The 13,275-nt window shown below is 41.3% G+C and overlaps 1 protein-coding gene across 1 annotated transcript in view; it reads right to left on the bottom strand.

Moving 5' to 3' along the window:
* Nucleotides 1–13,275, bottom strand: part of LOC116692587 (serine/threonine-protein kinase WNK2) — a 52,908-nt gene that overhangs the window by 25,057 nt on the left and 14,576 nt on the right. The window contains 8 exon segments of the mRNA XM_032521007.1: nt 338–1,246; nt 1,566–1,681; nt 1,769–2,045; nt 4,775–4,994; nt 5,471–5,559; nt 8,852–9,009; nt 9,104–9,324; nt 9,450–9,622. Coding sequence (XP_032376898.1) covers nt 338–1,246; nt 1,566–1,681; nt 1,769–2,045; nt 4,775–4,994; nt 5,471–5,559; nt 8,852–9,009; nt 9,104–9,324; nt 9,450–9,622 — 2,163 coding nt within the window.

Raw genomic sequence — 13,275 nt, 5'->3', positions numbered from 1 at the left:
TCAATCAGACGCTATCTATCCAAGGCAAGCTAAAGCAAGACAGTTGTTGCATTGGGCCATTAAAGCAGAAAGGAACATCTGGATCAGTTTTAGAAGGGATTGGTTAATCAGCAAGGAAACAGTCTATTAGAGATTATGCCATTGTCTTTCAATACTAGCAAGCTTATGATTTTCAGCTCTTTAAGCCTACAGGTAGAAAGACTCAGACAGTAGACAGGAGATCAGACCAGCTCTAGGCTGAATAAGGCTGTATCTCGGACAGGCTGGGAGAAATCAGTTAAGCAGGAGTTGGCCCCATATGGGAAACCAAAGCGACTTGTCTGCTAATGTGACCTACCACTCCCACAGCCCTGGTAACTTGCTGCTCTCTGGCACAGAATCTATCCTCGCAGTCCTGACGAGGTTCTCGGTCACCAACCATACTGGAATTCAGAAGATTACTCTTCAGACTGCTGTCTCCATCACTGCGGACAGGCCTGTGGGCAACCGAGGAGTGCAGCATGGAGGCTTGGGAGGGTATGGTATGACAAGGCGCTGCTTTGCGGCTGATTATGTTAAACAGGGACAGCTGCAGGAGTGAGAAATTGGAACAATCACTCAAACCTTTCAGCCGTCCATAAGTAGGACTGGTCATTGCTCCACCAGAGGACAAGTTTTGTCTAAAGTCACATGGACAGTGGTGTGTTGGCATGGCAACAGAAGGACGGCGGTGGCTCCCTTCTCGTGACCTTAGAAGAAGCAAAGAGAGGCAGGCCTGGCATATGTGGCCTTTATTCATTGCAAAATGGTGGTTATGACAAGAAGTCAGACTACTAAGGTCAGAATGTCTGCGTACACTTGGCACAGGAAGTGTTAGGTTCTCACTGGTGGACTCTGATAACAGTCTGATGCTGGTGTCACTACAGCGCCGGTACTCAGAGGGTGAAGAGACAGGGAAGGCCTGCAGTACTGGTAGAGCACCCTGAGAGGAGAACCGATTTTTAGCCTCTGAGTGAATCTCAGGGGGGCTGAGTTCTAACCGTTTCTCTGGCACTGTTGGGGTGGGACTGATTGATCTCTGTGACTGAATGAGGGCATGGAGTTGAGCAATGTGGTCTGCCCTGTGAGTGTCAATAACAGGGGCACTTCCTCTCCGGGTTGCAGCTCCCAATCGAGTCCTGAGCTCTGGGCTCAGTGTTGCCCCCCATACTTCACCCTTTTCACAGGAGTGAGGTTGAGTTGTCAGAAAAGGGCTACGGCTGTGGCACTGATCGAGGACCAACCCAAAAGCAAAACACATGTTACTCAAAATGAATAGCTTGTAGAAAAAAAAAAAAAAAACTATATGATGAGATCAGGACGAACAAACTTTCTGTGCATGACTGGGTTAATGACGACTGATGTGCAAATGTCCAGAAATGTGTTGATTGTGCAGATGAACATTGTTTTTAAGTGTGTGGACACAGCGTCTGTGCCCAGTTCCAATGCCACGTGAGCCATGGCATGAGCCTTTCAAAGAGTGTTTGTATTTTTAATAAATCTGAATGTACATGGTCCACCTGGGTGTGTATGCTCCTGATACAGACCTGCTGTGTTGCCATAGTAATAGGCTCCAGCAGGGACTGGTAGAGGACACTCTGCTGGCTGCTGTGGGATTCTGAGTACACAGTGGAGCCCATGCCACTATCAAGTGTGCCGTCTGCTGCAGAGACACAGAAATCTTGCAATTATAAAAAAGTCAGAAATTAAGCCAATTTATTTCTGAGTAGAGGAGAACAGAATCTCTTACATGTCACTGAGGTGGCACTGGTTGGTAGGTTAAACAGCCTGTTGTGCTGGTCTGCCTCTGGCTCTTCTGGTTCCAGCCCAAGCTGTCCTACATGTGCAGCTCCAGCAGGGATGCCCTGAGATGTTGTCATCTGGACTGTGTGCCTCCCTTCACCTTGTTCCACTGGAACCGCAGCAGACACGGTTCTCTCTCTTCTCCATTTGATGAGTGCCACACGGTCCCTGATTGACTTTCCCACAGTCTTAGCATCACTCTCATGGAAGAAGCCAGACTCCACCTGACAAAGAAAAGGGAAAAGGCATGACTTCCAGGATATTTTAGCATAGAGCATGTGAGAAAAGAGAGATCACATTATGTAGACACATTAGAAAGGCAAATAATATCAAATCTATTTCAAGGGGATCAGAGCAATGGCGACCTATTACTTTTGTCATGTTATACATGCTAAAACAGTCCAGTTATCTCAAAATCAAATAGGAAGAACACAACATAAAGCAGTACAAATACTTGAAAGAAAAAAGCTAGACAAGCCAATATGTTGTGAACATTAAATCTAACGCTATTTAAATAAACCATGTTCATTCATCTGTGCAGCACACAGAATGCATGGTTTTAAAATGTCATAGAAAGCACATAGTAGTAAACACAGTAATTGTTTGGAATGGGCCAATTGCTTGGCCTGTGGTATTGCTGCATGTAGCATTCTCCAGAACCATTGTGACACCAAATTACTTACAGAAGGCCTCCGAAGCAACCCACTCTATACTACTGACTTACTGTGTACTTCTACTTCAGAGGAAAACATTGTACTACTAGACCTGACAGAGAAATGTTACGGTCAAGTAGCAGATTCAGATTTTTACTCAGAAAATATCACATTTAAAATGTGATGCATTGTATTCCTTAAACTATCCAGCATTAAAATAGAGTTCAAAGCTCCGCCTTGAATAGACGTTAAGTTAGTGTAAATACATTGTGCCGATATATCTCTTTTTTCACTTTTAGTAAACATTTGAATGCAGGACTTCTAATGTGCAAATTATTTTTACTATTAAGAATTGTACTTGAGGAAAAAAGGATTTGAGTACTTCTCCTATTACTGCCAATTAAAACAATTTCTCTGAATGGAAATATTCTCCTGGGGCCCCAAATCATTATAATAAACATTTCAGCTAATCTATGGTTATAGCTGCATTTTTGTCCAGCATTTTTTTTTCTCAACCTTTATTGTGCAGTTGTTTAAATTTATTCACATTTTATTAATATCGAACGTTGTCCACACTGCTCCAAATTCCAAATGCCAAGCTCATTGGGTACCCAGAAGGCCTAGTGTGAAGTAGATTGCATAACCGATTTGAGATATTTGAAAGACAATACACGGTGACAGACACGGACACACACACGGACACACACACAGAGGGCCCAAGGTTTACAGTTTGATTAGCAGACAAGCCAGAATGAATGACCAAACAAAGAAGATCCAGGCCCATCAATGAAGACCAACCACATCTCTCATGTGCCTGTCTGTAGAGAAATGATTCAGAGTGGATGAAGAGTGACTTGACATGGGAACATGCTGGCCATACAATTTTATTGTGGGGTTGGGCCACATGTCTGCTCTTCTGCCCAAGGCGATTGTTACAGAGAGGCTTTTCTTTCCCAGCCTGACCAAGGCCAAAACAGCACAGATAAATTAAGGGACAAAGAGCAGATAAGAAAGAAAGGAAGAGATGTGTGTGTGGAGAGAGAGAGAGAGAGAGAGAGAGAGAGAGAGAGAGAGAGAGAGAGAGAGAGAGAGAGAGAGAGAGAGAGGGAAGAAGTTCGTTAAAACAAGAGGCAGAAAAAGAGAAGGCCAGGAAAGCAGCAGACACAACTCACAAAAACTTCTCATTCACTGACTTCTTTATTCCCACTTCCTGTTAGATTCTTTGTGCAATATCTGATAACACATTGCAGATACTCCGTTTCCTGTGCTTTCTTTTGGAAGGCTGACCGCACCTTACCAGCTAATTATTTAGACTGTGTTAAACGCTAGCTATCAGTAAAGGTAGTGGAAAGTAGGGGCTGGTGTGTGCGCCAGTGTTTATGCGTTTGTGTTTCGGCCCGCCCACACATTTGGCGAGTGTTAATTTCGGAACCAGCACAGTACTGTGAAACAGTAGCCATTTGATTTACTTTAGAAATGTGAGAGAAGTTGATTGAAGAAGAATTTTCAACATGCTTGTTTTTAACAGTATTTTGTTACAAAGAAAATAGAAGTGTTATAGCTTTGGCTATTTATTTATTTTACTTGAGTTGATGTTAATAATTTGCATAGTTAATATTGTTCTTTGGTATTCAGTTTATATAGGGTTTTTAAATGTTATTTAATAAAAATCTTATTTTTTTCCTCAAAATCTTCCACCCACCCAAAAAAACAAACAAAAAAAGAATCAAGGTTTGTATAGAATCGTGGGTCCAAAATGGTGATAAGAATCAAATCATGGGTTTGATGTATTGTTACAGCCCTAAGACTTTCCATCTGTCGTTGAGCTGTGTTACCCTAATCTGTCTTAATCCATTACCCCAATAAATAATTTCATGGTGCTCCAGAATATTAGATGAGTGAGATAGACTTGAGGTTGGTATTATCATTTCTCCTACAAATCTTCAATTTTTCTGGGCCATGTTTTTATTGCAGGGCCTGTGGGTGCCTTATCTGATGGCATTCACTTGAGAAAATAATGTAAACAAATAAACCAAGCAAGCAATCAAGCAGTCGCAATCTGCATTTGTCCATTCCCCACACACTAAGCCAGAAAGACATGCAAATTATGACAAACTGCATAACTACGACGAGTTAAAAACAAAATTATTTAAAATGTGTAGATGCCATATTTTTAAGGAAGACATCACAATGTAAAACAAAGAAATGCATAAGGATTCCAAATCCAGATTTATCTCCAAATATTTTCCATGTACAGTATGAATAAGTTCTTCTGACTACACCATCTGTCATTTACTCACCATCTCTTGTGCCACAACCTCAGGGACTTCCTTTTCCAGGTCAAACGCAAACTCGATGGCTCCACTCTCCTTGTACTTCCCTTTTAATTTCTTGTGGTCCTCCACCCATAGTTTCAGGGCTATTGAGTCCTTTTTCCCATCATCTTCCTCAGCTAGCTCCACCCTTACACCTGTGTCCTCAGCAAAGAAAGCATGGTTTAACAGGTCCTTGATGGTGTACCTGGGAAAAGGAAAACCAGAGCTCAAGACAAAAATTTCCCCCACTGGTGCCATTTATGTGTAATGTATAGTGTTTGCAGATAGCATTGGCGTCACTATGGTTAGATGTGAAACAAGAATTCTGGTGTGTTGATAGTGCAAGGACATATTGGCACAGTAATTACATCATACATGGACATGGATTACCTTTGGAGCAGAGACAGAGCCACTGAAGTCATTCACTAAACCCAATCATGCTTCAATAAAAAGCCACTGGGAGCTTATTAAGGGATATTTTCCCACTCTGTACACAAACTCATTATGTAAAAAATTGAAAAACACCCAGCAGATATGTGGGAGACTGTAGTGCTACTGAGAGCCCAACTGTCAGCACCACAGCAATGAAGGGGGGGAGGTGAGACAAGGCATGAAAGATGAGAGGGCACCTTGTGGGCCCTATTGGCTGGACACTGGACAATAATGGGCACAGTCACTCACCGCTCCTCTTTCTTTTGGCAGATACACTCCCCAATAATCTCCTTGATTTCAGGATCCATGACCTTGTTGTAGCTGGCTGGCTTCACTCCCTGAGGAAGTGGAAACAAACAAAATGCTGAGGGCATGCCACGGAGGGATACTGTGTTAATGAAAAACAATGAAGGAAAAACAAAAGGAAACAGCGTGAGGATGTTTTTGTAATACTCCACCCCAAATCTAATCTTTTTCAAATTCTCACAACCTGTAGGCTTTTCAACCTTGACAGAGCATGGCAGCAGAGGTCAGCTTGATTGACCATGTGAGTTGCAATGGATTCCAAAAAGCATCAAAGCGTTTGAAAGAAATCTTTCAAACCACTCCTGCAGCATAGTCATCTTCTCTTTCTCAGAGAGCTCAGTATGTTCACTAAATTACAGCTTAACACACAACATCCATCTCAATTCTTACGCACAACCTTGGTGAGTTTGTTTGTGGGCTGATGTGTGCTAAATTGCGCATGTCGCATCTGTCCCCTGATCTCTTGCAGCGTCGGCCTAGCCCGGCCCACCTCCTTCTTGTCATAGTCATCAGATTAATTTACCATATAATCAATAATATAATCAAAGTAGAGCAAGGCAGGCCAGTACAGCACTAAATGCTTCCTCTTGGGAGAATTACTAGAATTGTTGGGCCCTTGTAAATTATAGTGTGGTCTAGATCTACCCTATCTGTAAAGTGTCTTGAGATAATTCATTATGAACTGATACTATAAGTAACTTTGAATTGAATCTTACATTGGTTAGGAGAAGCAGCGGTCTTGAGTTTGCCTTGGTTCCTGATGTTTTTTTTGTAAGTGAACTACAATTAGAACACGGTTATACCTTATTACTATGGTATTATGACCGCTCAGAACATCCTAAGCATATGGATGGACACTGACAGCAGGAGTGGTTAAGAGAAGTTACAATAGACAATTTTATATACTTTTCCACTGTGAGTGTTTGAATCTCAATAGATTTTGGTTTGTGGTTTACTTTTTAAAATGGTACATTTTCTTAGCTTAGCACTCTGCCCTCACTTTCAGCATCTTATAAAACATAAAATACTGTGTATGCATCATCTGAATTAACATTTCTACCCATTATGCAGCTGCAAGTTGTATATGCTCAGGGAGTAATATAAAGCTTTCAGGGTTTCTTTTTGATCAATTTCCTATTAATATCCTGCAGTGGTCCCTGCAGGACACTCTAATATGCATACAGTAACAATGCAGATAACAGTATCCAAAGACAGCTACACTGATGTGCCCGACCATTAATATGGGCATAAAGTCTACTCTTCTTCAACAGCAGGAGAAAGAGTCATATCTCAGATTCCCACACCGCCATGTCTCAAGTGTGGAAAATCACTACCCTTCCTCAAATCAGGAAGACTAGCATGATTTTAGACACCCCCTATTCTAAAAGTAGTTTATAGTATGTTTTGCTTGCAGAGACACTCGTTGAAATGGAATACAGCCTTTAGGCTTTATCTAAAAAACAAAGGAGACTTTGACTCCTTCTGTGACTCCATATGGCTCATTAGGTTATTCACCCAAGAAACAGAGCAGAGCAAATCTTGTGCTATAAAAGAAATGCTGCATTTCTGCAATTAAAAACTCCCTGGAGTTATGTGGCAAAGCAACTAAAATATCCCTAACATCATTGCGCCCTATTTCACAGGTTCACTGAGCGTGAGCCTGAGTTATTACAAGATGCATATTACAAGGAGGAACACTATGGCAAAAACAAGTTAGAAACACAATTATACCTTTTTCACACCAACGATCAGGGTTATCGGACCTGTGTTCAACCTTTCTTTTGTCAATTTAAACCAAGCCGGTCAACATTGGTTGATCCCTGGTTATGACAATTTAGATACGACCTGGGTGACAACCTGGGAGCGATGCATATTATTCACCTCACATGCTGGAAATAGGCGGGGGTTTACACATCACATTCAGTGAACAGCTAATTTTGTTACATACTTCAGTCAAGCTGTACACCAACAGAACTAGTGTTTTATACTTTAATTCCTCACTGTAGGCTTTCTGCAGCCTGCAATTTAAATTTATGAAAATTTTTGGACGAGGGGAGAACATTTATCAATGTTTTATAACAATATAAGTAAAGTTAGGCTTTGCTTTCAGTTTCCCAACTTATTTAAAAAATAGACAAAGAGCCAGCGGTCACACTGAACAACCACCAACTGCAGACGTGTGTATCGGGCGAGCGAGAGAGAAAGCGGAGATGCTGTGAACGAGAGAAATAAAACTTATTCCCATTCGTTTACGTTCTAAAGCACAGTGGGACTAAATCTATGTTGTGGTTTTTCTTATCTAAGTGTTCAGCGACCTGTGACAACTATCCGCCCCGATTTCCAACCAATTACCGTACATAGTTTGTCCCGCCCCAGTTGTTACCGGTGACCCTGGTCGTGTGCAATTCACATTGAAATCGCCAAGCGTCCGGCCTTTCTCGGGTCGCGAAGCCGAGTTGGTCAACACAGGTTACCCTGTCAAAACACAAAGTCAACTGAGGTGGAGCCCTCGGTGCAAAAGGGGTATTATAGAATTACACTGTATGCATACTATGAGAATGAGGAGAATATTTGTAACCATTTTGTTATATACCAATACTACTGAATCTAAATAAAAAAATATGGTACATATTTTTCCAAAAGTTGTTGAATACAGTATGTGTGACAGCTAATGCCCAATTAGTGCAGACCCTGTTTTGTCTGTACAATAATAGCACTATTTATTATTAGTATTATAGTTTCACAGCTGTTTGCATGGTTATCATGGTTCACACCCTGGCCTCCTACTTAGCTGGTATCAGTCACCCCCATGTAGCCCCCAAGTCCCTCAGATCCTCCAGCCAAGGTCTCCTCCATGCCCCACGGTCCCAGATTAAGCAAAAAGGTGACAGAGCCTTTTATGTTGCTGGCCCTCAACTGGTGAACCAACTACCACCTGACATCTGAAATGCCCCTTTCAATTACAATATTCAAAACCAGGCTCAAAACTCACCCATTTACATGGGTCTTCCCTGTGTTTAATTGTCTTCTCCAATTGTGCTTGTAATTAAATGTTTGTCTCTTGATGGCATCTTATCTTAAATTACTGACCTGTAAGTGTATTTATTTTATTTTATTTGAATATTCTGTGGCGAATGTGCTATGTACAGCACTTTGGTCAATGCGAGGTGAGTTTAAATGTTTAATAAAATTACTTACGCTCATCTTTATCCGTTATAATTTTAGGCTAATGAACAACTTCTCTATGTGAAATTTAGTCAAATATTTTCCCTAAATTTCTCATTCATGAAACAAACTAGAAAAATGTACAGTATCTGAACTTACACTAGTGACTTTGCGGTATATCTGAGCAGCATTCTGACACTCAGAGTAGGGGTATTCCGAGGTGGCCATTTCCAACATACACATGCCAAAGGCGTAGACATCCACAGCCTCATCATAGTGTTCCTCGTACATCTCTGGAGCCATGAATTCTGGGGTGCCTGAAGACAGAAGAATGCCAAATGGATAATTTATTTATTTACTTTATGTATTATTAAGAACCATTAATCTGCCAAGTTATATTTTAAAGTCTACCTATGACGCTTTTAGCAAAGGAAGCCGCCTTTAGTGTTGCCAGTCCTAAATCCCCTATTTTGACTGAGCCTGTAGGCCCAGTAATAAAGATGTTGTCACATTTGAGGTCCCTATGGATGATAGGAGGGGTCCTGGTGTGGAGAAAGTGAAGGCCTTTCAGGATCTGCCTGCACCAGCTCCTCAGGACCTTTGGCTTCATTACCTTGAAACGCTTTAGATAGCTGCAAAAAAGGAGAGGAAAACATTACCTGACAATCATATGAGTTTTTAAAATATAGTTATAAGTGTTTTTTTCCACTCATTTGTCAGAGTTGTCTGTACAACATTTACCTTCAACGGTACTCACGTTTTTAACGTTCCCGACGTCATGAGCTCTGTTACTAAAACAATGCACTTCTTCCCTTTAAGGGGTGACTCCCAAAAGTCATAGAAACGGACGATGTTTGGATGTTGAAGACCCTTCAACATCTCTGCCTCCTCCTTAAAGCGCTGACGTTCCACTTTTGACAGCTTGCGATCCTAGAGGAAAAACAACAGATGCACTAGAAATAATGAATATAAAGCACTAATGATGAAATACTTATAACATATTTGCTTCACAGGAACTGCCAGATGGAAGAGGCTGTCACCTTGGAGGCGCTTCCTTGCGCATTTTAAACTCATGGAACCAGTATGTTTCAGCAACTCGGAATCGTGGCACATCTCTAATTGGACCATTTGTTTATTAAATCTAATAACAGTCAGCCGTGGGTCTGTTTGGGAATAATCAGTGGCTTTCTTAAGCAGCAAAAAAAATTCAGCCTAAATATTATGCATTATATTTAAAGTATTTTAGTTTAATACCACTCAGATGTGACCTCTCAATTGTTAAGCTTTAATTTATCCAGAAACAGAGGCTGTGGAAAGAGACATTGAAAGTGTAAGAAGAGTGACTTGGGAGAATGAACCCACACATTAACATGGTCACACCCTTATCAATCTCTTCCATCTCCTTCACTTGCTTTCACTCTCATCCACTACCTTCTGCTCTTCCACCCCCTCCCCCCATATCTGCAATCTGTGTCTGCACCCCTAACACCAACCACTCCCTTCTCCATAACCAAGCATACCCAACACACACAGAAACATCTTCGGTTAGCGCTTCCTCTCAATCTTTTCCCTCTACAGTTCCCTATAAGGCTGACCGCACTCTGAGAGCCCCTCGCTCTAGGTAGTGCCAATGGGTTCTTCACTGAAATTTCCCGTCTTCTTTTACCACCACAGCAACAGCTTATGTAACAAACACACATACACTCAGCAGCACTGAGCATGGTCTAGAAGCACGACCCCACCCCTTACAGGGAACGACGACACTAACGGTGGAATGCGATTAACACAATCTAGCGAGATCTATTTAATAATTCAACCACAGTGAACTGCCTGTAAGATGAAACTGCATAACAAATATTAAATCAACCTGAATAACCTAAAAATTAACAAACTCTAAATGTGCTGTGATGCAATGCGTTGAGGAGTAAAGTGATATGATGATAAAGCATAGTGGGGGTGTGTGTGTGTGTCATATTAGGTTTTGTGTGCAAGTGTGTGGGGGGGTGGGGATTTTCACCGCACTCCTCTAAAGTCCCATGAATAATTCAGTTCTGCAGAGAACCTTCTCTACTGAGGAGAGCTGAGCAATGGAGGGCTGGGGCCGCCCAAGTTGGGCTGGGTTATCCCCAGATGCTCTTTGCTGCACAAGAGCATCACATTGACTGAAGTGTACCTGAACCACAGGTCTAAAAGGAGGAAAGAGACAGACAGATTCAAGAAAATTTTAACCCTTGAGCACTGCAGCTTTCTTTCCCTGAGGGGACACTACTCTTTTCTCCCTCTTTCTTGCTCCCTCCTTCTCTCAATATCTATTAACTCATCTTTCAGGAATCCTGCTGCTATTCCTAAATAACCCCTTTACCCCCACCACAGAGTGTTCCCCAAGTCCCAATCACACACCTCCATTTGCTCTCCCACTTCTGTTTTCACTCTCAGCAGACATTGGGGCTTCTGCATAATTTAGAGGCCATGTAGGCTCAGGTGTTGTGCACACTGCATGGCGAGATACACAGACATTTACACACTGAGACACTAAAAGAATGGATATCATGGCAAGCATTTGTAAATGAGATTTGTTAATTGCTTCATAGTAATTGTAAGGGGTTTGAGCTTCAACAAGTATGACTAGTTACATTTGAAATCTGCTGCATACAGTTCATTTAGTGTTTCTAAGCATGTACGTTTTTAGAATGTTATCACGTCTTTATTGTACACATGGCTGAAGAAAAGGTTCAACCTGCCACAGCAATGTGTGTAACCACACACACACACACGCACGCACGCACGCACGCACGCACGCACGCACGCACGCACGCACGCACACACGATTGTGACATTAGCAGGAAGCAATCTATAAAGCTGTGCTGTAGACTGCTGCCACCCACTATATTAGTTCCCCAGCTCTGGTAGACATATCCGACAAGACATAGATAATAGATTAAAATGTTAGTCCTGGGAACTGTCCAGGCTAACATACCATGTAATTGCAAAACTATGTGTTGAAATTCAAGTTCCTGGCATAATGTCACATGTCTATAATGCATGCTTTCCATTTGAAAAAAAAGCACCCTTATTGTGGAGAGATGGCGATCACCTCAGCAACTTTACTTAAATATCTGTAAGACTTATAGTTCCCAGTAACTGCAGCTAACAGATATATATAAAAGGCTCTAGCTGTTGCACTGTCCACTCCATTGGTTGAGCATGGCACAAATACTGCCTTAGTTTGGAGTTTGAGTTGAACTGAGGCCACCTATGCTACAGAATGTATGGTATGCGCTAGTAGATGGTATCACTCCAGGTGCCTTATAGTGCCAGCAAAGTGGACAATTCCTAGACAAGTCTACAAGTACGCTAATATATCTGGATCCTTGTTAATTATTTTTTTGCGTTTCTAAGTGCAACATAGTGAATAATAAATAATAATAACTGGAAAATTCCGCAAGATATTAACTGTGTGCCTACTACTTGGTGCACATCTGAATAACAATAAAACTAAAACTAAAAGTGTTACGTGTCTTAACCCTTCAGAGATAGACAATTTTAAAATCTACTTAAGACCTTTTTTTAGCAGAAACAGCTATGACGTAGCTAGCGCTAAAGCAACCAGACTCCATTTAAAAAAAAAAAAAACAGTACTTTTAGCGTGTATACTTTTCACATGTAAATCGGTAAAGTATGTATTTATTTCCAGCAACACTAGAGTTGTGACGGTTGGAAAAGTGTAGAGAAGACCAAAAAACGGCTTTTCATAGTTTTTTTTGGTTTCTGTCCACTTTAATGAAGAGTGTTTTACGATGCTAAAATGACTGTTTATTTACATGGAGTCTGGTGGGTGTGGTCCATTGTGACATCATGTTAGCTGACAAATAACACTTCTTCTCCTTCCTTTCTCTCCTACTCCTCTCTTCAAGTCTTGTCTCTGTGAAAACAGCAGTTGGTGTTGAGGCCAGTTAGGAGTCAGTCAGTTGGTCAGTTAGTCCATCATGACATGTTAGCTGATAAATAACACCTCTTCTCCTTCCTTTCTCTGTTCCTTTCGCAGTTGGTATGAACAGAGCCAAAAGTTTAAGTCCGATGGATTCCATAGTTACAAGTCTCCGACCAGCACAAAATTTCCTACATTTGACCAACCATGATGTATGAAGAGTGAAAACTGTAGGGGAGAGAGCAATTTGTTTGGAAAAGAATAAATAAAAAAAAAAAAAGGAAATCAGAGAATATAACTACAGCTGCATGTTTTTGTTGTATCTATCAACAGTTGGTATGAACAGAGCCAAATGTTTATGTCCAATTGATTCCATAATTGCATGTCTGCAACCGGCACAAGATTTCCTATATTTTGACAAACCATGGTGTATGAAAAGTGAAAACTGTAGGGGAAAGAGCATTTTGTTTGGAAAGATTTCAGAGAATTGTACTGCAGCTGCCCCATCTGTCCTCCCCTCTTACTCACCATTCCGGCCACTTACACACACATTGGAAAAATCGGAAATAATTAGTATGGGCAATAATAGTCATTCTACCAATTGCGGCTATTGCAGCACATCGGCACACTGAATAATAATAATAACAACAACAAC

This window comes from Etheostoma spectabile, chromosome 7, assembly GCF_008692095.1.
Source record: "Etheostoma spectabile isolate EspeVRDwgs_2016 chromosome 7, UIUC_Espe_1.0, whole genome shotgun sequence".
NCBI lineage: Eukaryota > Metazoa > Chordata > Actinopteri > Perciformes > Percidae > Etheostoma > Etheostoma spectabile.
The sequence above is the reverse complement of the archived record's forward strand: the minus strand, read 5'-3'. Positions and strand labels throughout refer to the sequence as shown.